General features: G+C 39.7%; 1 protein-coding gene across 1 annotated transcript in view; it reads right to left on the bottom strand.

The window, feature by feature from the left end:
- Positions 1-26476, bottom strand: part of SNTB1 (syntrophin beta 1) — a 1146703-nt gene that overhangs the window by 65583 nt on the left and 1054644 nt on the right. The window contains exon 12 of the mRNA XM_044066911.1: positions 22513-22703. Within this exon, the coding sequence (XP_043922846.1) occupies positions 22513-22703 (191 nt within the window). The remainder of the gene's footprint in view (positions 1-22512; positions 22704-26476) is intronic.

Here is a 26476-nt window from a genome sequence, read left to right as displayed (position 1 = left end):
CCATGTTACAAAGACATGCGTCTGGAGCATTTCTCCCCGGGCCTCCGCTGAAAACTGGCTTCTTTCCAAGTCAGACTTTCCCGATTAACAAATGTTAAATAAATAAAATAATAAATAAAATTCCAACTGGCTGAGTTGGCAGCCTTCACAATTCTCCCCCCACGGGAACTCAAGCTAGTTTTTCAAGTGACCCTTGAGAAAGGTTGCTTGAGAGGGTTGGGCCTATCTGGGAATACCTTACCACATTCCCTGTCTTGAGAGCTCACCTGCGTTGGCATTGCTAACCGCACTGCGGTGTTTCACTGCCATATCATATGCTTGCAATCCTAGGCTCCACTTTAGTAACTTGACATTTTGCTGGCTGGCTCGATACAGCCATGTTAGGGGATTGTGGTCTGCAACTACAATGAATTTTCTTTTATACAGCCAAGGCTGAAGTTTCTGCAGTGCCCACACTATGGCTAGACATTCCTTTACTACAGCTGCACAGCATTCCTTCCTAGGTTGGAGCCTAGAACTGAGATAAACCACTGGGTGCTCTTCTCCCTCTGAAGAAATCTGGCTAAGTACAGCCCCCAGCCCATGGTTTGAAGCATCCACCTGCACAACAAATTCTTTGCTGTAATATGGACTGGCTAACACAGGGGGTCCTCCCAAAGCTTCTTTAAGCTTCTGGAATATCTGATCACATGCTGGGGTCCACACTACCTTATCTGGCCTATTTTTCATTGTCAGGTCTGTGAGGGGGAATAGCTATGTAACTATAACTGGGGATGAACTTTCTGTAGTACCCTGCTGTCCCTAAAAATGCCCTCACCTGCTTTTTGGTAACAGGTGCAGGCCATTCCTGAATGGCTTCCACTTTGGCAGGTTCTGACCTGATCTTACTACTGCCCACTCTATGTTCTAGGTAGGAGACCTCTGCCATACCCACCTGACATTTGCTGAGCTTGTCAACCCTGCCCCTCTGTAGTCTGCCCAGCACCTCCCTGACATGCTGAAGGTACTGTTGCCAGGAATGGCTGTAGATGGCAATATCATTTAGGTAAGCAAGGGCAAAATCTCCTTCTCCTGCTAGGATAGGATCTACTAGCCTCTGGAAAGTTGCTGGGCCGTTTTTCATCCCAAAGGGCATCTTTGTGAATTCATACAAGCCAAAAGGAGTCACAAAGGCTGATCTCTCTCTAGCACTAGGAGTCAAGGGTACCTGCCAGTAACCTTTGGTAAGATCAATGGCAGTAAGATACATAGTCCCATCCAGCTGCTCTAAGGCTTCATGTGTCCTAGGCATGGGGTAAGCATCTGACTCTGTGTGACTATTAATTTCCTGCAGTCCTCACACAACCTGGTGCTGCCATCATTCTTTGATACCAACACCACTGAGGAGGTCCAGGGACTGCTGGACTCCTGAATTACTCCTAGTTCCATTTCCTGTATCTCCTCCCTCAGAGTCTGTTTGACTCTCTCAGACACCTTATAAGGGGCCTGTGTAATAGGCCTTTGGAGTCCTGTATCCACGTGGTGTTGCACCAGGTGGGTGCACCCTGGTTTCCCAGTGAACATGTTCCCAAACTCCTGTAACACTGCTCAGATTTCTCGTCCCTGGGTAGGAGATAGCTGCTGGAACATTGCTATCCCCTCCAGTGAGGTGTCAGTCCGAGCTTCACTGAGATCAGCTACCAGATCTCCCTCAGACTCATAGGTTCATAGGTTCATAGGTTCATACTAGGCTATCTGCCCTAGGGCATTTATAAGCCTAGCCAGAGTGTGTTTGGCTTTCACCACCCATTTTAAATTAATTTTGCTATGCCCTTTTTCAAGGTTAGTATACTGTGCCTCTGTCTAACAGTGACACAGAAGTGATACCCGGGGTAAACCTATGATCTCCCATCCACTCATCAAGATTCCTCTTGAAGAGAGTCAATGAGGGACTCTGCCTAACCTGGACTGGGATTTTATTCCAGAGTGAAGGGAGCCTCTGAGTTATGAATCTGTCCCTCCAGCATGTCCTATTTATTTCAGTGCTGAGGTTCAAGTCTCTCGAGTGCATAGCTCGATGGGATTTGGATTTTCTGAGGTGCAGCATGTCCATTAATTCCGGGTTGGACATGGCTTTATACGTCAGGCACAGATTGCCACTGAGCAGGCGGTATGCCACTGAGTAGAGCTGGAGTTTCTTTAACCGGGCAGCATATGGCATCTGTTTGAGCCCTTTGATCCACTTGGTGAGGTACTTTTGGGGTCTTTCCAGTTGCTGCAGGTGTCTGGTAAGGTACATCCCAAAAGGGGCATTTACTCAATTATGGGCCTGATGAGGGATGAGTAAAGAGGCACGATGACCTCCCCTGATCTAGATGTGAATCCCTTCATGATTAGGTGGGCTATATAAAATGTTTTTCTAACCACTTTGGTCACGTGGTTGTCAAATGAGAGACTGCTATCAACTTGGGTCCCCAGGTCCCTAATTACTTCTTCTGTACTTAATGGATTACCACCTATGTGGTAATTTGTGGGCACTTTGTTTTTGCCAAAGGGGATGACTATACATCTTTTGGCGTTTAGCTTGAGGCCATGGCTCTGGCACCAGTTGTCTGTTTCTATGAGGCCCTTTTGGAGGATGCTTGTGTCGGCTGGAGAGTCAATTATGGCGCCCAGTTTGCAGTCATCTGCAAACTTGGTCAGCCACAGTCCTTCTGTGTTGGCCTGTACCTCCGAGAAATATATACCGAACAAGAGAGGTCCCAGGACTGAGCCTTGTGGGATGCCACTTGTAACTGGTTTGGAGTCTGACATGGCTCTAGCAATTCTAACCATGTGGGTTCTTTCCTTGAGCCAGTTTGCAACCCATCTAGTGACACAGGGGTTTATATTTAAGCTGGTGAGCTTATTTATAATGCCCGAGTGGGGTATTGTATCGAAGGCTTTTGCGAGGTCCAGGTAGGCTGTGTGGACCACCTTCCCCTCATCAATGGCCTTGGTGACTGTTTCAAGGAAATCAACCAGGTTTAAGAGGCAGGATCTGCCCTTAACAAAGCCGAACTGGGTAGGATCCAGTGTCTGTAGGTCCCCAGTATCTTTATTTATGAGGTCCATGATGATCCTTTCCATAGCTTTGCAGACCAAGCTAGTCAGGCTTATGGGGCGATAGTTTCCAGAATCTGTTGAGGCACCACCTTTGTGGAGAGGGACCACTGTTGCTGTACGCCACTCTTTGGGTACATATCCTGTAGTAAGGCTGAGATTGAACAGTAGTTTTATGTTTGGGTTTAGCTCTTCTTGGAGTTCATGTAGGACGCAGCCGGTACACCGTCTGGTCCCATTGATGCTGTGTTTTTGCTTTGGAGAGGCGGCTCTTACCTGAGCATCTGAGATGTCAGGGGCAGCACTCTGCTGGGATAGATAGTTGCCCTTTGGTGGGGAGGGGAGAAGTTTGTGCTGAACCTGTCAGCTAGGATGTTGGCAATGTCTGTGGGTTCAGTGTATTTTTGTCATTTTGGACTAATTCTGAGCATATCTGGGAATTCCCACCCAGGTTCCTAACATAACTAAAGAAAGCCTTGTGATTATCCTTAGTGTCCTGTGCAATTTGTCTCTTGAAGCTGGCCTTAGACGATTTTATGAGTGCCCGTAGTTTTTTGCTAATACTGATCAGAGATGCCTTCCCTTTTTGGGATTTTGCTCTATCATGTAGTAGCTTCCTCCTTCTATTGCATAGTTTGTTTATGGCTGGGGTCCACAAGACAGGACGTCTGCCTTTGGGGGATTGGGTCTTGGTTTTATTTGGGATTGCATGATCCATGCATTCCTGAAGGTGTTCATAGAATGCGTTTATAAAGGATTCTGCAGCCTGGGCTGTATTTTCCACAGGCCTGGGGGCTTTGAAGAATTCCACCTCGGTTTTGAGGAGTGTGAAATTTGCTTTAGAGAAGTTTTTCACTGTGGTTTTCTGGGCAGGGGGGTGGGGTTGGGATGTGAATATCCAGTGAGATTAGTTTATGGTCTGATCTTACCAGTGAGGGATACACTTCTGGTCTGGAGCGTAGGTCCCCATGTTGGTGATGATCAGGTCCAGTATGTTTTCCCCTCTTGTGGGAGTGGTAACAAGTTGTTCCATAGTATTTGAGTTTATAAATTCTAGGAACCTTTGGGCTAGGGTGTTAGAGCTAGAGTAATGCTCCCAGTCTATGTTTGGGCAGTTGACGTCACCCAATATAATGGTGTTTGGAGAGACCTTCATATTTTCCATTGTTTTCAGGAAGGCCGAGTGGGGTTCCTGGGTTTGGGAGGGTGGTCTGTAGCAGGCTATAAACTGGAAGGCAGTTTTACCCACTGTTAGTTGCACATGGATAATCTCTGATGCTTCGTGCTGTGCCACCGACATGGAGGTGTGGGTATCTTTGACGAATATTGGTACTCCCCCTCCTTTTGTGGTTCGGTCCAAGTTTTGGGGCCGAAAAGCATGGTATGAGGTATAACCTGGTAGTGCTGGGGTGCTCTCGGGAGCCTTGATCCAGGTTTCTGTTACTGCACAGATATTGATGTTCTCCATGCTAAGGATAGTTTCGAGTGCGTGCATCTTGAGGTTTAGACTTCTGGCATTGAGTAGCATTACTCTTAGTTTCTTATCCCTTGTGATACGTATGGAGGTGGGTTTGTCTTTTGAGCCTTGCCTAAAAAAGGCACTATGGGGGTAGCAAGAGCCTTTGCCAATATCCGAAAGCCCAGGGGTGACAGGTGCAAGCCGTCCCTAGCGAAGCATCGTGGCTTGTCGAGCATGTCATCCCAGGCTGACAGGCATTGAATCCCCTTTGAATGACACCAATACTTAAGCCAATTGTTGAAATTGATCATCTTGTCTTCATATTGTGGCATCATTCTTGGTGAGGGTAAGATGCTACTCAAGGTCAGGGTCATACCGGCCTGGGCTACATGCTCAGAGAGCTCCTCTATGTCTCTTTTCATGTAGTCCAGGAGGTATGTCTCAGGTCATTCACACCAGCATGGACAATGACTGAGTCATATTTGTACTTGCCTTGGAGTGACCTGAGTGCTTGTGTCATGTGCCGGATCCTAGCGCCTGACAGGCAGCTCACCGTGACCTTCTCCTTGTTCAGCCTGGTGAGCGGGACGTCAGTGTGCCTGACGATAGAGTCACCTATTACAAGTGTATCAGGTGTGTTGTTTAGCCTTGAGGGCTGTGACTGTTCAGCACACTGGCTTTGTGAGCTATGTGTTGCACATGTTTTGTTTTGGGGTAGCGGTAGCTTGGGTGTCTGCTTTGGAGGTCTCTGCTGCTTAGGCAGATTTTTATTTAGAGCCTCCAAGTAGGTTTTTGTGTGATTATGTGTTTGGTTTGCTGTCGTGGTAGGTCTATGTTAGACTGGAATTGTAGTGAGTGAGGTTTCCTTCTCCTCCTGAGTGGTTACGCCAGTACTGAGTTGAGAGAGCTTAGCCTCCAGTTTGGCTGTATGGTTGCATCTCTCACATGTGTTGGAATTTGTTGGGAGGAGGAGAGGGTTGTCTGTGTACATGAGGCAGTTGTAACATTGCCTCAAGATTCCCAGATTCACCAGCTGGACCAGAGAGGAAATTGACAACTGACCTTTGGACATGCTAGAATAGTATTGGGAATTCCTTTATAATTGAAAAAAATGGCCAATGGGGGGCAAGGTACTCAATGGGAGTTTGTGAGGATGTAGTACTTTTAATTTTTTAGTGCTGACTTAGTGAGCAAGTGCCAGGTAACTTAAATGCAATGTGTTACAGGTAACTTAAATTCAAAAACGACAAACAGTAACTTTCTTTCAAGTGAAACAAGGAAATAAGTACAGTAAGCAATGCAGATATCACTAGGGATCCACAGAAGCACTGAGAAGCCACGTTTTAGGTGGAATTAGCGTTTCAGGGAAATAACAAGCAAACAAACAAGCATACAAACAAAGCTAGATTCAGCAGGCCTGGATCTAGTCTATGCTACAGCAAACAAGGTGTACCAATTTCAGTAAGAAACAGTTCAAATATGCAGGCACTATAAGCCTTTAACCAGAAATTCCCACCTCAGAAGGGCAAAGTCCAGCCTCTCCTCCCACAAGAGTGCAGACCACAAACCTTCTTAATGTAAAATAACTGGCCTGAAGCCCAAGTGCTTAAACCAGAACTAATACACTTTTAGAATAACAGGCACTGAGCCCTCAAGTCAGCAGTTCCCAACTTAGAAGGATGTAAGCAACCTGTCCTGCCACCACAGTGCAGGCCACAAACATTCCTAATGTAAAACAATTGGTCTGAAGCCCAAGTGCTTAATCCAACTCCTCCTGCAATTGACTGCAAATACTCAGCACAAGGGCCTCCCTATCATGGTAAGGTTTCATCATGTTAACCTGGTAACATTTGTGCCCCTGCCTAGCAGTTCCACCATGTAGTTAACATCACTTTTCTTCCTTACCACTTTATAGGGTCCCTCCCAAGCTGCCTGCAGCTTGCTGTGTCTGACAGGAATAAGAACCATTAACTGCTGCCCTACAGCATACTTTCTAGCTCGAGCATTCCTGTCATTCCAGACCTTTTTCTGCTGTTAGACTTCTAAAAGGTTCTCCTGGGCCAAGCCCATGAGTTCCCTGAGCCTTGTCCTGAGGTTTAGGATATATACCACAACATATTCACACTCACCCTCCCACTCATCTTGTATTAAATCTAGTGGCCCCCTCACCCTATGCCCATACAAGTCAAAGGGTGAAAAGCCTGTGGATTCCCGGAGAACCTCTCTGTAAGCAGACAACAGATGGGGCAAATATTTGTCCCAGTCCCTATGAAACTGGTCTGCAAATGCCCATAGCATGGTCTTGAGTGCATAGTTTAACCTCTCAACAAGACCATTACTATAAGGTAGAAATCACTGTATCATCTACTATAAGGCCTTTCCCAAAGGGTGACCAGTTCTACTGTGTAATGTTACTATTATCCAAATGGTAAGTGTGTCCAAGACTTTAAGGCTATTTAAGAGTGGCCTGTACAGTATAATCAAATACATATATAAGTACTCTAAGACCTTAAATATATCCAAACAAACCAGCCACAATTAAAAGGTTTAAATATATTTAACAATAAATAATAAGAGCACAAGACAATACTCAATAATTCAACACAGTGACAACAGAGTTCAGAATCACAGGAAATATTTTAAAACAACATTGCAGGACAGTCTCAAATAAATACAGAAAACATCTAAACTAATCTTAGTATATTCTTATCTATCTCCAAGAGAAACACTATACCTAAATCTTACTTACAGAGCCAGGCAAATGCAAGTGCTGAATGAATGTTTACAGGTTAAAAGACAAATACTAAATGCACAGACTTTCTCTGAGAGATAGTTCTTAAATTACTATCAAACATTTCTGCTGGGTTATCTCAGATTACATCATTCTTGTCACTTGTGCCTTTAGTTCCCAGGCTAACAGGAACTTAATATATAATACCACTGTGTTAAAAATACTTATCTCTTAGAAATGTTCCTGGAACTGGAAGTCGTAAAACTGTTAAAACACTTTTACCTTGAAAACCTGTAATTATTTCTGTTTCCAGACAATAGAAAGAATCATCTAGCTGTAGACATCCTGTCTCCTAGCTGAAACTGGGAGATACCACAGTCGTAGACAATTTCAACTTATTTTCTTAGTTTTGCAAATTAACTCTGTATGTTCCAGCTTCTTACTATCAAAACATACATTTGCATAGGCATATAGTTCACATACATTTCTGCTCTTTTTCAGTAGGGTACACTGTGGGTTACATTCTTGAAGCTCAGCACATAACATACAGTTTAACATAACATATAATTTTCTTACATTTGTACAAACCATATTACTATTCACAAATAACAGAATTATTTACAAAATTTCAGCTAGCTGGGCTGGCAGCCTTCACAGTATGAATGTGTAATTCATGACAATGATGTAGGGGAGGATTGTTGGGGAGAGGAATAAGGACAGGAAGAGAGACTATTATTGATGGAATTGGTGAAGGAAATGTAAATGATAAGATGTGCTGCTGGTAGAAAAGTATATTGGTGGATGTGTTTTGTAGAGAGGTCAGTCAGAGAGGAGCTAAAACACTGGGACAACAAATACAGGTTGGGTAGGAACAGAAAAAAGACTGAGGAGGATGGAGTGTGATGTGATTTGTGGGGTCAGTTAGTAAATATAAGGGAGGAAAGAAAGAAAGTTACAGATATTAAATGCAGACTGAAGATTTAGGAGTTGCAACTGTATTATTATGCACATGGTATGATGTGTATGCCTTTAAGAGGGATGGAAAGTAGGTGGAGTTCTGGGTGGAGAACAGGTCCTGTAAATGTAACAGCACAAGGGGTATCTGGGGAATTACAACCCCTCGATAGACGGACAGGCACACACACACACACACACACACACACACACACACACACACACACATGTAGCCACCTTGACTATGTACATGCAGTACAGCTCACATTTGACTGCAATCAAAATATTAATGCATAAATCATAGTGCTGTAACACATTTCAGCTTGCTGCTGTCAGACTATTACAGTGCAAACCTTTACAAGTGGCTTGTGTTAGTTCTGTTTTTATTTTATTTTTTCTCTCACTAACCATAACATAGTGAGTAGGATGGAAACGGCAGCCACAGTAAAAGATTTTAGTCATGGTGTGTGTTTTTTGTGCCATGAATAGGTTCATTTGTTTTTACCACGGTCTTCTAGTACATGAAATCAATTCTAGGGTACATTGTGTATCCATTGGTGTTCCCTGATTCTCCAAACCCATTTTCTTCTTCTTCTTTTGGCTTTTCCTGGTTAGGGGTCGCCACAGCGGATCATCTGTCCGCTCATGATTGGCAGTGGAATTTTACAGTGTTGAGTTGCCAGCCCGGCACCCAACCTTCCACAGAAGGCACACACATACACACAGTCACACCTCGGGCCAATTTAGAGTGTCCAGTCCACCTACTGCATGTCTTTGGGATTGTAATATTAACTGAGACTTCTTATAATGCTATCCTACCATTGATGAGGTACTGCACTTTTTAAACTCTTCCCTATTTCATATTATTAATGTGGTGAAACTTTATAAATCTACAGAGCCACATATGCAACATTACAGTGTATGATCAGTCAGCTAAAATGTCTCTTGGTCACATGGGAACAATTCTGCAAACTTTACCGCAGAGGTGGTCCTGTGATGTCTCACTTCCATCTTTCAGTGTTAAAAGAAACCAATACTTGCTTACAAGTAGAATGCTGAAGATTGCAAATATTCATATATTTTTATGGAGAAGACTGCAAACATTCATGTTTTTTAAAACATTCAGATATGCTGTTAGTCTAATAAACATTGGAATGGAATTGTTTTCCCTCCTGCATCAGTAAAGAAGCTTCTTTACTTCCTGTGGTTCAAGTCACTGCACTTCACAATGCTGGCAAAATCAAAACCCATTGTAAAAATGCCATGCAGCAAGTTCTGCTGATAGTTTTAGTATATCCACTGATGCATTAATTGACTGGAAAGTCCATCTTCAAACTGCAAGAAGGTTGCATTTACTAATGAAATCATCTTTTCTACTGTCAGCTGATGACATTCATCCAAGGTCCATACCGTTAGATACTTATGTCCCAGCCTGGCCTATAACATTTGTTACTAATAGAAATTACTTGGAGAAAATAGTAACTAAATTAAGAAAGGAGGGTTTAATATTTCTTTATCAATAAAAGGAAGGGGTCTAATGTTTTTTTTCCACCATTCAATCTTTCCTATCTTGTCTTTCAAAAGAAATAAAGGGACCCGTACATTGTCAGCTATTCAGTTATATTGAGACATCTGATCCCTATATGAATTATCACTGTGGTGGTGCTGTGGTAGCGTTGTCGCCTCACAGTATGACACTGTCCTGCTCGATTCTCAACTAGAGCGTCTTCTGTGTGGAGACATGCATGAATGGGTGTACCTTCGTTGAGGGTTGTGCATCAGAGCTGGCAACTCGGCATGTAAAAATCTACTGCCAATCATTAGCGGACCGGAGTTCCGCTGTGGCGACCCCTAACCGGGAAAAGCCGAAAGACACCACAACAACAACAACAACTTTTTTGGAATGGAGAATATAGTCTACATTGTGTCAGAGATTGTACTAAATTAAAAGGAGGAGAGTAGTTTATGTAATACTTTTTGAGTTCTTAAAGGTGTTTGATGCTATTAACTACTCTCATATTTTAAGAGCTGGTGCAACTTGAAATGAAGACGTCCTACTATAACTGTTTTTAATGACTGCAATTAAAGGGTGAAGTGGTAAGATATCTAATCAAAATCATTTCAAATTTTGTCTGAGGTCCTACAGAGGTCAGTGATAGGTACACTGATCTTCTTCTTGTTTGTCACTGATTTGTAGTAACACTGCAATGGCATTTAGGTGCTCCATTAAGTTGACAAACTATTTTGTTTCTCCATTAAGGAAATGCATATTAGACTGCAGTCACACTTTAGTAGTCTTGAAAGCTAGTTAACCAATTTTTTTTTTTTTTTTTTTTTGATTATCTTGGGAAAAATCAAGTATATGATATTTTCAACTCAGCTTGCAAGACCTCTACCAATAAGTTCCAAATAGTATATAAAAATAAATCTACTCCTGAGAATATTAATTTGATTAAGTACTGAGGTGGGACATTCTTTTTCATGCCAAACTATAGTTTGAAAGTTAAATCACAGCTTCAGTAAAAGAGGCAAAACCTTCTGTAAAACTACAGGATACCATGCCATCTAGCTGGCTTCCTGAAGACAATTCCCAATCTGCACCCCCCCAACTCGAAGTGAAGAGCAAAAAAGTCTGCTCCATCTCCTGGCACACAAACCATGTAGCCAGATACACATCATGCTCCTCCCTCCTGCCCCATCCAATAAGGTTCCATTTCTGAGCACTACCCAACCCTCCTTCCTATCATTTTAGTAAAAAAGAAAAAAAGTTTATACCTTGCACAAAATGCTATAGCTCTCATGTTTTAGTTTAAAAATAAAAACAATAGTTTCTGTTCTAAACCATAGCAAACTGCTTGCTACAAATGTAGCAAGCAGTTGCTACAGTTCATACTCTGCATGGAGTACTACATCACTCAGGTTTCTGCAAATAAAAAAAAATAATTTTTGCTTTTAAACTGCTGCAAACAGATTTCTACAATGGAACAAGCAGTTGCTAAAGTTTAAATCACAAATGCAATACTGGCTTTTAAAGGTCGGTATGCATTAAAAAGCAATTGGTATTGGCTGATCGTGCCCTCAACACTTTGTGCCCGGGAAAAAGTTACCCCCTTTTCCCCACCCTAGCTACATTACTGACAAATAAAGGAGAAATTAGACATCCCTGCCTGATTTCTCTGTTCAAACACAGATTGTCAGACAGGAGTCCTCCACCTTGATTCTTGCCTCTGACCCTGCATATATTTTCTTAATTAACCCTATTACTCTTTCAGGAAGTGGAAATGCTGCAATTGTCCTACTCATAAAATCCCAGCTAACTCTATCAAATGCCTTCTCTGTATCAAGACTGGCCAACAATAACAGCCCGAGAAGCAGCGTATGTGTATTGCTTTTTTTTTTCTTTACTTTCTTTCTTTTTTTTGTCCAGGATGAGATGGTTACCTAATAGCAGTATGAGCGAGACATGATCACTCAGATTTCCAGGCACCCTGCCACGTAAAGGCTAGTGTTGGGTGATGGTGTTTTATGTAACACAGTCTGCATCATAGGTGCAGAGCATACTGCAGAGTGATGCCCAAATATGGTGGTAGTGACAGCGATGGGTGGGTGGTTGTTTGATAACAGAATCATTTTTTTAGTGCCACTCTGGTACAGCCTAATGGTAAAAGCTGTTCTCAATGAACATGTAGGGAGAGATTTCAGGGGAATCAAGTCAGGAAATTTAAGGGAGTTCCTGTGACATTGTTCAAAATAGAAGTGGCATCCTACTTATGAAGCATTAATCTTTTATAATGTTTAAAATGCTGCATCCCCCCCATAAATTACTTCTTTTTTGGGACTCTGACCCCCCACATGTACACACACGGGAAATATCTGTACTCCTGTAATTTATATTATTTTACCTTCCAATTCCAAATCACCACATCTTTCAGGGAAAAGGAAGGTCACCACAGTGTGGCAAACTCAGTTTTGGAAGGCTGGGCACAGTGAATTTAATTTCATCAAATCCAGTCATGAGCAGTGACATGGGTGCCACACCATCACAATCAATGAATGAGAGAACTTCTTAATGGCTAAGAAGAGCAGAGTGGTGGCATAAACTGGCTTGATTTTCTGTCTGTAACACTAGAGTCTTAAGATCTTTGTCATGTAATTTGGCAGGTGTAGCTCATGGTCCACCGTGCCTTGGCTCTCCGTACTCCTCCCTTCACCATCAGTTGTCACTAGGATCACATGACCCAGTTGCCAATTTGGGACAAGGAGCTGCCCACTCAAAAAATGGGGACTAGACAGTGTTATCTACTGGTGGTTAAACTGACTTGTTATGAAATGGAGAGATAGAAAAAGATTTAGAAATTTACCATTATGGAGAGTATCCCATACAACACTTCTGTCCACACAATCCCTTACATATCATGTGTAAGCTTCCTGTGAATGTGTGTATGGAAATAAACATTCTGCATATCCAAAATGGCCATAATACATTTTTTCATCAATAAAGAATAAAAATGGTAATATTTTTGAATCTTTTTCTTATGAACAAGAAACATCCTTACATATTAATCTATTCCTCTTTGTAACACTGGATCTGGCTGGATAGCTTGCCTGTGCAAAAGTTTGTTGAATCATTTGTAAAAAAGATGTAGATAGTTGTCTGCATTTTTTTAAATAAGCACTGGACTGGTTACAGATTCTATGACAGGCACAATTTCTTTTTTCTGTCGTTCTGAGATGATTCGGTTTGGAATCATGTTCTCATTATGAAAATAACGTGTCACCTAAGAAAAGGGAATGAAGATGGGCTGCAACAGGTGAAGAAAGCTGACAGTAATATTTATGTGGGAAAGATCTGGATGGCTTAGAGGACTGCTGCTGTTCTCACTGCAGTAGCCAGTATGTTTGCAAGTGTAGACAACTTCTAGAAAATAGCCCAGCCCCTCCTCATTCAAGTATAGTTTTTGACACTTACCACAGATAATGCATGTTTTTAGATAACAAACCTTAAATTACTTTTCAAAAAAGAAATAGAAGCTCCTAACTCCTGAAATGACTAGATTAAGCAAATAAAAACAAACATTCAGACAGCCTGGTATTCTAGGGAAATAAAATAAGATCATACTACATATGCCAGAGTTTTTGTTTAATATCTAAATCTCATCATATTTTACTGTACATAATAAATTATTCCAAGAAAAGTGTATATAGTGGCATACATGGCATATGCTGGGAAAATACCACTGGCCATTGTTTAACGACTTAGGCTAATGTCTGCTTTAAAGCATTTTCCTTTGACTCTTGTTCTTTATTCTGCTTTAATAACAAGGCAATGATTTTGGTAGATTACTGCTAAAGAATTTGCGTAAGGGCAGGTGGCACATAAGTTTCACAATGACCCCTCTTTTACCTCTCTTATTAAAGATGGTTTCTAAAGAGTATTGAAGAACATTCCATTGTATGAAAGGTACGTTTCATAATTAGGCAATCATCCTGAGAACAGAGCCTGCAGCGACAATTTGAAAAGTGAAATCTACTGCATCAGATCCACATTTAAATTTAAGTGTGCCAATTGTGAGCACAATGTCAATTAAGCAATGTTTTACTTTAATACACATAAGCAAAAAACTAGATAGCATCTTCAGTTTGTCTAAGTTCCCCTGAACCTTCACCATGTAACTCCAATAATTTACATCTCTTACAGTGAGGATAGCAGACATTTATCTTTTACAATACCTATCACCTGTGAATATACATTAAGGGTATGGAGTTCTTAGATCCTAGTTCAAGAATCAGAGACAAAAACTCAGAAATACGGAACAGATTTTAAAGGTTCCTCTTATCTACTTAGAAAGTTGCTGGAATAACAATCTTTGCATTACTAAATATTTTCTAAATATACAAAGTCTGTAACTAATGTCTGGGATTATTTAATGACTGCAATCCACAAAAAATTGTCAGAAATCCACAACCTTTACAAGGAACAAACTAACAAAAATACCTCCCAACTTCTTTGCTCAATAATTCTGGACAAAGCCGAAACTAATGACAGCTCACATGTACATTGCATTGTTAGAACACACACACAGCGCTGAGCAGCAATGTCACTTCTATGACAGCATTAATCCTATCAATAAGCAGCAAGTTTGCTTCTATGGCAACATTAATCCCATTTATATGGCAGCAACATCTGAGTTTGATATGGTCTGATTTCTGTGGCAGCATTTACCATGCCTGCAAAAGAAAAAGAACGTGTGCTTCAAAGATTTGAGCTCCTGGAATCTCACTGGCTCAACTTCAGATAACCTTAGAAGTCTCTTTCATTGGTGCAAGAGACTTGTGTCATACACAGAGCAGCCAAGCATGGCAGTAGGGATCATTATACACAGAGCAGTGGACTGGGTAATCTTTATTTTTTTAATTGGTCAGGCTGGTTCGCCTTGTGCTGGATCTGGTTCTGGTCTGTACCAAATATCAGCACAGAGCTAAGCTGATTTAAAGAAATCAAATTCTGCTCCTCTTACTGTCTTTCATCAGTAGACCAACAAGATGAAGGATGAGTCCTTTTTTATTTTTTGGGGAAATGTCATAAATGCCAGTTCTAAAAATATAGATAGCTCCCTAGATATCTGTCTATACATATATAGATATAGATAGATATATAGTTATGTATACACACACACAAAATGAAATAGTAATACTTATTGACTGTCAAGATTAACGCATTATAGCCCAGTGACGCATCTAGGTGTTTCTACAGTTATATCCTGCTGATGCGTCTAGGTGTCAAATATTGCTTGTTAATATTTCCATTAATAATTCCAAAGCCATGCCACATACAAAGTATTAAAATATTACTAGTTTGCCCATCCTTTTATGTCTAAAACACTTAAAGCTTACATGATGGCAATCACAACTGTATTGATAGCTGACCTCTGTCCAGTGCAGGTAAAAATATATTAATTTTTGTTCATAAAATATTTATTTATATTGTCATAAATTTCACATTTTTCTAAATATCTCAACAACCAAGTGGCACACACAGAACTGCTTAGCCTCATGTGAAAGCTCTCAGGTGGAAGAATAAAATGCAGCTGACAACATATGTATAACTTGAGTGGTTGCTGAAATATTCTAAGTTGTTTACAACATATTACAAATTTAATAGTTACTGTGACTTATAAAATCCATTTTAAGACCTAGAATATAAAGAATACTATCACTATAAAAATAGTTTGTGTTGCCATTTACACTTAAGCAAATCCTCTGCTTCCAGAGATATGAACATTTGTTTGAAGTATGACACAATCCGATTCTATCAAAAAGCTTTGGTTCAGTTCATTGAAAGTTGCAGTGCGACCTCTGAGATCTCCATTGGAGGGAACGTGTTTTAGGTTTAAAAGGATGGACAAACTAGTAAAGAATGGAAGCATATTAAGTACAATTGTGTGGCAAAAAAAAATTAATAAAAATGTGATTTAGGTGAAAGGATTTCTCATTTTTACATTCACGTTCTTCATGCCTCTCAACTATCCAGATTTTCGCCTTACATTTTTGGTCTACTCCTTATAAAGTTTGTGATTTTCTGGAAAATCACTGGGATGATCTGAAGATTTAATTCACTAATTAATAACATGCATTTGAGTTTCAGGCTTCAAATCCTTCAGAAAATGTATGTTAACACAAACACTGTCACTCTAGCAACTTTCTAAGTTTATAAGAGCAATATCTAAAATCTGTTCTATTTTTGGGCCTTTGTCTCCCCCATTTTGTCTGTCTTTGTTCAGATTTTTTGCACTAAGAGGTTGAGAGGTATGATTCTTACCAGTGGCTAAGGTTCAAGATTTCAAAATTACACTTTACATGGCTAAGAGGTCATATGACTGTGAGCATTTTGCACAAACACAAACACCCGCATCATCAAAGAACAGAAAGCAGACATAGCAAAGCATAAACATGCAACATGAAAATGATTTGCATAGATAAGACTTTTACAATACAAACTTAAAATACCAGTGTTTCATCTAGGCTCTTATGAAGAGATTCCCCTGGGATATTAGATAGCACAATATACAATGCCAGCAAAGGAATAAGAACATTAAAAGGAACCTGAAAAACATGAGATGCAAATGTGTTGCTATCAGACAAGGTAAGGGACAGCTAAGTCATGTTATACTTACATGTGGCAGCGAAGGGATCGTAAGCTGTGTTAAGGGTGTAGATAGCCTTTAATAAACTCAAGAAATCTTTGAAATGACTTTGAAAAACTGGAGTCATTAAAGCATTTACAGTTAATGATTTGCTATAATATAGTTTGCATTTTTCAAACTAAAGATGCTTACACATAACTATGGTTACTTCATCTGTTATAGCTTGCCTATAAATAATATTGCAATTCTGTTCACAGCATCACATTTTGCTTCACTGGAAATAATCTGAGTTGGTGTAGAAAGCAGATTTACAAATTGAAAGCTAACAGAGAAGCACAGAAAGTTTATGTAGAAATTAATGTTTCTTACTACACGACAATGCTTGAGAACTACATCAATACATTATGTACCAACTATGTCGCCAGCACTTTTTACTAACTTATATTTAATTATTGTGGAGGCTGGAGATTTTCACCCTGGGCCTTGGCAAATAATGGACTTGTCCTAGTGGACAAACTTGTTATCACAAGTGCAATAAACATATAGTGCAAGGAACATGCTGATTGTACTCCAAAACTGGAAAAAAAAGATGCGCTTGTTATACACAATTCTGACATCAGAAAGGTGCAAAACAAACTTTGATATACCTTTGACAGTTGATATGACTGGTTATTGTGCTGCAGCACACGACTGTCACCTCATAACATGGGAAGCATTTTAGACAGCATTAAAATTGGCAATTCTGTTCACATTGCCACACACACAAAACAAAAACAGAGTGAGGTATTTAGCAGGTTTTAAAGCTGTTGATTACACATCAGCCTGTCTGTATGGCAGCACTAAGTGTTTTACACCTTTTAAAGGGCACACCTACATTTTTTCTTTCTGTAAGCTGTAGAACATTGGAGCAGCTAAACAGCCATGTAGTACAAAGAGTTATAATAGCTGAGCATATCTGTTAATGTTTTTGAAACCGACTCAGAAAATTTACTTCTTGATCACTGCACTTCCTAAATACACTGATCAAATTAACAACATGGTTATGACTGGTGGCGCAGTCATAATCCTCTATATTAATTAAGAAACAAAATAAACATTTTCTTTACCTGTCCACAGTAGTAATTAAGCAAAGGAAATAACTGTGGACTACAGTTGAAGACACAGGAAAAGCCTATAGAACAAGGTGTTTGTAGTCCTGCCACTTTTCCCCTCTCAATGGGAGTTGCAGGCTTACTGTGAACAGACAAAGCAGCTCCAACATCACAGCTGTGTAAGATGATGGAGCTGGGATGCCATAATATGTGATAAAGTGGCTGACCGATGGAATGTAGGTAGGAGTAGAAGTGGAATAGACTCTCTCCATAAACAGGAAATAAACCCCTGGGATTCCACCTGTGTCCCTGCTGGACAGTAGCATAGGGTGCTGACTTGTTGGAACATGTGCTAAATTCTTGGCTAGGCTTGTAAGGGCCTCAGGACCAATAGCCAAGTAACTTCCTATGATCCTAGGAGTGTCTGCAAAAGGACCTGAAGCTAAGAAAGTCTGCTTAAAAAGGCAATTAAATTTCAACACCTTGTGCAAATGAAAGCTCAAGAACATAAACTTTTGACTTCCTACAAATAGTGACACTATGATAAGAAAATCTGAAAATAAACAGTGATACTGAGTGTTGCCATTCTAACTAAATGAAGTAAAAATCCTGTAAAAGAGTATTAGCAGGCCTCTCAAAATTTTGTGATCAGGAGGGCTGCATGAGGACTAGTACTGTGCTCTCCAAAACAAAAAAGAAAGGAAATCAGAGCTTCAAGAAATGTAGTGCAATAGCTTTTCTCACCCAGCATTATGCTGGCTTGAGGAATCTTGAGGCCTGAAGGCCATGAATTTGCGTTCCTTTGTATAGCACTCTATTTTCATCTTCAGGGATCAGATAGTGCATTTTGAAAAAAAGATGTACCCACAAAAAGTCATTTCAGCATGCCTGTCCAATCAGACCACTTTGGGATACAACAAAATGATTGTTTGTTTGTGTCTTTCGGCTTTTCCCAGTTAGGGGTCGCCACAGTGAGACTCTGGTCCACTAATGATTGGTAGTTGATTTTTATGTGCCGAGTTACCAGCCCTGACGCACAACCTTCAACGAAGGTACGCCCATTCACGCATGTCTCCACGCAGAAGACACTCTAGCTGAGACTTGAACTGGACAGTGTCTTACTGTGAGGTGACAACACTACTGCAGCACCACCACCGTGGGTGGGATACAACAAAATGATAATTAGTAATAACTACTTATACCCTTGGTAACTACTGACTGCAGTGGTGGTACTGCGGTAGCATTGTCGCCTCACAGTAAGACGTTGTCCTGTTCGATTCTCAGCTAGAGCGTCTTCTGTGTGGAGACATGCATGAGTGGGCATACCTTCGTTTAGGTTGTGCATCAGAGCTGGCAACTCGGTACGTAAAAATCTACTGCCATTCATTAGCGGACCAGAGTTCTGCTGTGGCGACCCCTAACCGGAAAAAGCCGAAAGACACAACAACAACCCTTGGTAACTACTATGTGGAACCCTTAACCTGGAATATTTTGGTATTATGGTAAGCCTTTTGAATTCAGAGACCTCTCTACTACTAAATGTTCCCATCTCAATGTCCTCAACATGCAGAAACAATGCAGCAGTCTACAGGAGTTTCTAATGCTCATAAGCCATGTGCTGTCTCCTGAAATGTCCACGGAACCAGGTTTCCTCATCAGAGTGTTTAATTGCTTAGCTGATTAGCATTTTATTTTTGGTGGAAAAAGTGACTGCTGTAATCATGTTGGTCACTCATTCATTCTTATGAGAGTATTGCAAGTGCAGGTAAGTTTACTGAAGATGTGGGGGTGGGAGGAGTGTTAAGGGCATGAATGAGGCTGTGTGAACGTGTGTGTTTGTGTATGTCTGTTTGTTTGGACCTTAGGGATGATTATATCTGTGTGTGTGTATTGGCTTGTACACATGAGTGGATGGCTGAGTGTTTCCATGACTATAATTGGATTTGAGGGAGTGCTTGATTATTGACGATGATGATGATGGTGGTGGTGGTGCTGTGTGTGTGTGTGTGTGTGTGTGTGTGTGTGTGTGTGTGTGTGCATGTGCGTGTGTGTTAATGCCTGGGGGGAGAGAAAAAGAATGTGTGCATGTTTGTGCATACATGTGGGGGTGCATTTGCTAACAAAATAGTTGGGCTGCTATGGAGAGCAGTAACACAGTCAGGTCTGACAGTGCTAGTGTTTGATTCAAAGAAGGTAATGAGTCCATAATGAGGTTTTTCTCATTGTGGCCATATCTGTGTGTGAATCACATATTTGTCACTGGTGTGTTAATTGAACAACCTGAGTTGGGCACTTATTTATTTATATTTATCTATTTTCATGTATTGCTTTTGTTGGCCAAGGTAGTTAGAGGCCCTGGGAGAAAAGCTTTACTTACAAAATAGGCAGTTTTACACAATACAGAAAAATGTAAAGCTTAAAATTACAATGTGGACATACAATAACTAAAAGGCAAGTATGTTACACAGAAACAAAAGTAAGTAAAATATAGAGTCATTACATAAAACCATGACAAAATGGTATTTACAATGAGGTGTCAAACTGCAATATAACATTTATGGGTATGAGAAATATGAGACAGGATGTTTAAATTGTCAAATTACAGTTTTGCACTTATGGATAGAAGAAATAAAAGAATGGTGGTATGGGAGATCTGAGCTGAAAGAAGACATGAGGTGAGGAAATGTGAGTAGTATTATATATTTGTTAGCTGATATAAAGAAATGGAAAGGTGTAGTGAAGCTGAGATAGGTGTAGAAGGTAGTATGTATAAGCTGGAACTTTACTGCAGGGAAAAACTTGTGAGGAGTAAGTAGAGACAGTAATGGTAGCAGTAAGAGCAAAGGGATAGAAGTCAGTAGGAAATCTGCATCAAGAACTTCCTTTGTTGAGGTATAAAGGAATCATGTCAGTGTTTCAAGGCCAAGACAGTCTATCCTGGGATGATGCAAGAACATAGCGAAGTGTATTTGTATGTTGTTTTAGCAGTTTTTTTCATCTAGATAGGTTAGTTTGTTGTCTGACAGTAGTAGGGATAGAATAACAGATTTTTGAGATCTAATTTGAGTACAAGGACAGGGCAGCAGAGTTGAGGGATTTAGTTATCGTTATAGCAGGGACTTTACTGTGGATCATAGTGATTGTGACTCTGTGTAAAGTTCCACTAAGGCTTTTAGTGCAGGACGGTTTTGTGGTTTGTAGATTATGTTACAAACAGTTACTAAATGGGTGATAGAGAGATAGTATGGAAGGTCTAGCTAGCCTACTGTTTTATGGCTAGGCAGTGGTGGGATTTAGCAGACTGTGTTACATTTTATGCTGTAGATATCACCAAGAGACCATAAGACCTGCAATTCTGCGGCTGTAAAAAGTAGTTTATTATATGCTTGAAGCAACAGAAAACCAGACAGTTTCAAGAAAACTTTAACACATGAATCAGACAGACTGGCAGCTATGCTAGCTGGAATGAAACTTGATTTAGTCAGCTAGAGTTAGGCTATATGACAAACAAGCTCTGCAGTGGACAATGTTTCATAAATCCATTAGTCTTTGCATATGTGATATGTCAACAAATTAGTTAAGACTTTGAAGTCTTATTTTTGAGTACAGATTCTTGCAAAAAGCTTGCCAAATGTGAAAGTCCTCCACCTGATGGCCATTGACCAACTTCAGACAGAGGTCAGATGTATAATCCTGAGGTCAGATGACTTATATTTAATAGGTAAATATAGAATTCCTATTTATGTCTGTGATCAAGTATGCCTTTGTCTTCTCACAAGAGAACTGTCTGCAAACTATTAAGAACTTTTGAAGTCTGCATACTGCATAACCTGGATCTTTACATTATACAAAATGAAAGTCTGCTTGAATCATTGAAGTCTGCATAGTACAGAAATGGGGAAGAAATCAACTTTAATTTATAAAATTCTGTCATTTCCTCCTGAAATCCATAATATATTTAAGGACTTACAACTGCATAATGTTATCTGTGATTACAACATTAACTTGATCAATTGATTTTTTTTCACTTCAGAATAACAGAATTTAAGCAACATGCAACTACAAATACATGAAATACTAAGGATTGTAAAATGACAATTTTAGTAGATAATATGGTTTTCCATCCTGAAAATAAATTACTTAACCAACACTTAGAATAATCTTTGCTAGATTGTAAGCTTTACTTCCACATATGCAGTACAAAGAATCATCTGCCATGCACTGAATATAAGTGGGAGGTGGAGACTTACATGTTTGTCTTCTATTCACAAAGGTAAACATGGAGGTATCACAGTTGAGATATTCATCTGAACTACAGTACTTGGGCCAATTATCATATAACTCAAAATAACTAGCCTTACAAATACTATTCTCCACATAAGTAATGTTAGCTGCTACATTGTCAGGTATGTACTAAACCAATTTCATTTTTGGTTTGAAACATAGATCTCCTTTTACAGGCTGTGTTACAACAAATGCTGGAGGGGGATTTGCTGCTATAGGAGGATGACCCATTTTTTGAAAAGCATCCATGAGCATACCAATCTTGACATGTCATGTTTAGAAGTATTTTTAATGATAATGGTTTAGGAATGAGAGGTAACCCTTTTCCTGCTATTGGTATTTGTGAACATACCCAGCAACTAGTTACACTACATGTATTAGCAATGTATCGTATAAGGATTGTAATTTCAGGTACACATTAAATGTAGGATGCCAAGTCTTCTCCTGACACTGAAATTCATTTTTGAATCCAAGTCATAGTGTTGCAGGAAAGTTTGTGTGTTGCATGAATCATAAGTTTTTTTTTTTGTTTTCTGTTTCTGCCCTTGGCTGTTAAAATTAACTTATCCACTTTAACAGAGGTAGTGAGGGCATTAAAATAGTGCAACTAAGAAAAGACCATCTTCAGAGACATTTACAGTGCACTATTGGAAGCAGCAATGTCATCCTTCTGTGCAGTATATGAATGACTACTACAAAGAGGCCATACAGTTGATTTTATTGTATAATAATATTTGCTTGCACTATTTTATGAAAAAAAATACTTACAATGTCTCCTTCATCTTCTCCAAAATCCAGAAACAGCATCCTAACTCCATCATCTGAAGACATTTTCAGCTTCTCATATGGTTGCTGCAAAAGGGGTTTGGATCTTACCCCATCCTCTGTTTCAGCAAAAATGGAGAAACCCTGTTCATAGTGAACAGCTAACAGACACTTCTGTTTTTTATATGTACAAGCTGGAAAAAAAGAAATTCAGATCACTATGTAATATTTACTTACTGCATTTTGCCATCCAGACAGGTCCTGTTGGTTTGAGCATCAAAACAGGCAATATTATGCTCTCAATAAAGGCAGACAGCAGAATATGTACACATCATTGTTTAGAGGTTGGGTTGAAAATGTGCATCATAATATTTTATATACTCAACAGATGCTTAGTGGATAACAATTCCCCAATTACCTGTTTAATCCAGTGTAGTGTCACTGGGGACCAGGAGACCCATGCTCATAATGCATAGATGCTCATTCTGATTGGGGGCAAACCTATCACAAGGCACAGGCACATGCACACACATGCGCGCGCACACACACACACACACACACACACACACACACACACACACACACACACACACACACACACACACACACACACACACACACACACACACACACAATTTAGAGGATTTCTAACTCATTTACAGCATATACTTGGGATATAGGAGGTAGCAGGAACAAATGTCAAATACTCATGTGGATATAGGATGTGCAGACTCCACAGAGGAGACACCTCTGCTAAGAGCTGAATTTGAGAACTAGGCACTGTGATTTAGCAATGCTAACAACGTGTACACAGATACAGACAGACACACGTGCATATATGTGTATGTGTGAATATATATATATATATATATCTATCTATATATATATATATATATATATATATATATATATATATATAAACAAAATTTGATCAAATTGTTTTATGTTGACATCTGTTTTGTTGACACAATTTGGTCAGCAAGACAGATGGTCGACAGGTGTGCAATAGCACACAATCCTCTGGATTAGGAAATAATGACCTTTCCTGGGTATTAAGTATTTCGAAGATAAAATAATCATTTAGTAGGGTGTTTGGTTGGAGAGGGATTCACCCCTTTTAAAAAACAATGTTTTCTTTTTTGTTTTATAATTCAGTGTGCTGAGGTTACCGCTCAGCACATGCAAATTATCTTGTCAACATTATGTTGTCAACTTCAGCTACATCGACATTTGACTCTACTGATCTAATTTACTAGATCCATATATGATTATATTACGAATGCTCAACATATTCAAAACAAAAACACTGACCACAACATACTGACAATACATTAAATTAACAACACTAAATACAGACACCCAGTACACTAGAAAAGGAAACAAATTTCCTTTTCTGATGTACTACTCATAACCCTACCACACATACAGCTGTTTGGTTTGAATAGTGTTAGAGTTAAGGAGAGGGATTTTTAAGGTAAACTGCATGGTTAGGATTAGGGGCAGGGCAGGTTTAGGGTTGGCGTACCTTATTAAGGTGGAGCAGAGGGGGCAGCCCCTGACCCTGACCATGCAGCTTAACTTAAAAACCCTTTCCATAACAATATCACTAGCTCGGACACTCACCACTGACAGAAACACATTAAATCTACCCCCTTACCTAACCTTTACTCTAAAAGGCTCACCAAAACTAAATGTATCCCCTTAATTAACCTAAAACAGTCAAACTTACACACACATACACACACTCTCAGCTCTGTCAACCAACCTGGAAGTTGCTCAATAAAACTTTCACACAAACAGCTCAAAGCAGACTATAGTTAATTTAAGATGAACAAATTAGTGTCAACCAAGTGAACTGTAAACATATAAATATATGTGCATAAATATGTGTTTCTGTGTGTGTGTGTGTGTGTGTGTGTGTGTGTGTGTGTGTGTGTGTGTGTTTGTGACGGTAAATGTGAATGTGCAAAATTCTCAACACCTTTTGTCAAAACTTGTATGTCAACATCACAATTACAGGTCTCTCAAAATGTAACAAAACCTGTGGAAAAAGGAAACAGTCTCCTTTTCTGATTGGTTAAACAATAATAAAGACCACACACTTTCAGAAATAACTTGCCAGAATTGTGGTATTGTAAGGGAAATGGGTTTTCAGAAGTTAATGTGCAGGGTTATAGCCAGGGCTAGGGTTAGCATGCATGAGTAAACTGGAGAAAGTGCTTTGCTAATGCTAATGATACTCATTAAATTTTGAAAACCCCTTTCGCTAACAATACACTTCCACAAGACACTCAAACATAGACACACACAACATCAAACATGCACAAAATCAAATCTATTCCCTTAATTAGTCCTAACTCTAACACTAACCCACAAACACTATTTCATCCCCACTTACCTCTACTGCGTGGAAATTTTGTTTTCAGTAAAAGCAATGATCAGCATTTCTTGCATTCAACCACAAATGAATGTGGCTATCTCTAATACCAAAAACAACTGTTGACTTTCTGTGCTTTCATACTAAAGTAGGTAACCCATATATAATCATTGCTTTCTACAACAGTACAGTCATCAAGAAAGCAGAGTTCTTGCATAAACTGCAAGGTATACCCATCTTTACCGGAGACTTCTCTATTCCACTGAATTGAGTATACTCATCAGTGTTCTCATCTCATTGTCTAATTTCTGAAGTCTCTGTACAGATGTATACCTAAAACCAAAGCAGCAAAGTGGGTTTCTACAAGCGGAGAGGATTTATTATGCAATAATGGTGAAACTGGAATTATTAGGCAGTGTCTGCAATATGTTATAAAAGATATATTTTTTCATATTTACATCAACCATACAAAAAAAAGTGTGTTACTGCCATATTGGGGTTGGCATATGCAGTAGGGGGGTGTTACATCAAAATGTGGTGTCCAGTGTGAAATCCTGCCGAAGTTATAGCAACTGAAAAAAAAAAAGCAATGGTTAACAGAAACGTTCAATGTTAGCTAGCTACCAAAAGTAATTGCTAAGAACACTGCAAGTTCCCTTCTGTCAAAAGAGAACTATGTTAAAACAGTTACAAACAAAAAATACTGGCAATCAACACAAGTCTCAAAATCAGCTTAAAAGACGCATTTCCCTTATTCTAGAGGAATCGTATCAACTTGTTCCAGTGTTCAGTCTCCCAGGTGAGCAATGCTCTATAGTTCAGCTGAAATAAAGGTCAAGTTGTTCAATTCAGGAGAAATTACAAGAAACCTAATGCAAGCATCAGTCTTTAAGATGAGACAAGAGACAGCTTTTGGTGTAGTCACTGCCTGGGACCTTTTTTTTTTCTCTCTATAGTAATATGGGCTTATTTAGTGAGAAGACATATCAACATTCTTTTGATATTCTGATATTTAGCTTTCCCAGTTTGGTTGTATATGGGTTAGCTAAGATTTTGGATAACACTGTACGCTGTGGAAGGGGGTGGGTGTCAGCTGGCGAAAGAGAAACTACTCACAGTGTTAAATGAGTCTTAATGTTGGAAAACAGAAGATAGCAGAGTACTTTTTCCCCTTTATTATAGTAGCTGTGGCTCTCTGTTGAAATGTTGGCACTTAAAATGCTGAGTGCTGACACTCTGGAAAAATATCAAAAATGCAGAAATGCAGGAGAGAAAATCTTGAACATTGTTCTTCTCCTTTAAACCTTTTTTTTTTTTTTTTGCAGAGAGTCAAGCCCCCTGCACCCTCGGATGTGAGGATCAAGCCCCCCATACCTGCCAAACTTATAGTTATTAACACCCAGATCACCATATGTTGCACAAAAGGGAATATTCCAAAAATGGCTATCTCAGAATTAATATATTAAAGTCTGTTTTTTAGGCCATTCAAGTCTCTTCATTTCAGGTCTCACTATAACAGATCAAGATATTTCAAATGGTTACTATAGGGGACAGAATGTATAAAACAGCAATATGTACTTTTAGATGTTT

This window comes from Protopterus annectens, chromosome 3.part1, assembly GCF_019279795.1.
Source record: "Protopterus annectens isolate FY-2018-M chromosome 3.part1, PAN1.0, whole genome shotgun sequence".
Taxonomy (NCBI): domain Eukaryota; kingdom Metazoa; phylum Chordata; order Ceratodontiformes; family Protopteridae; genus Protopterus; species Protopterus annectens.
The sequence above is the reverse complement of the archived record's forward strand: the minus strand, read 5'-3'. Positions and strand labels throughout refer to the sequence as shown.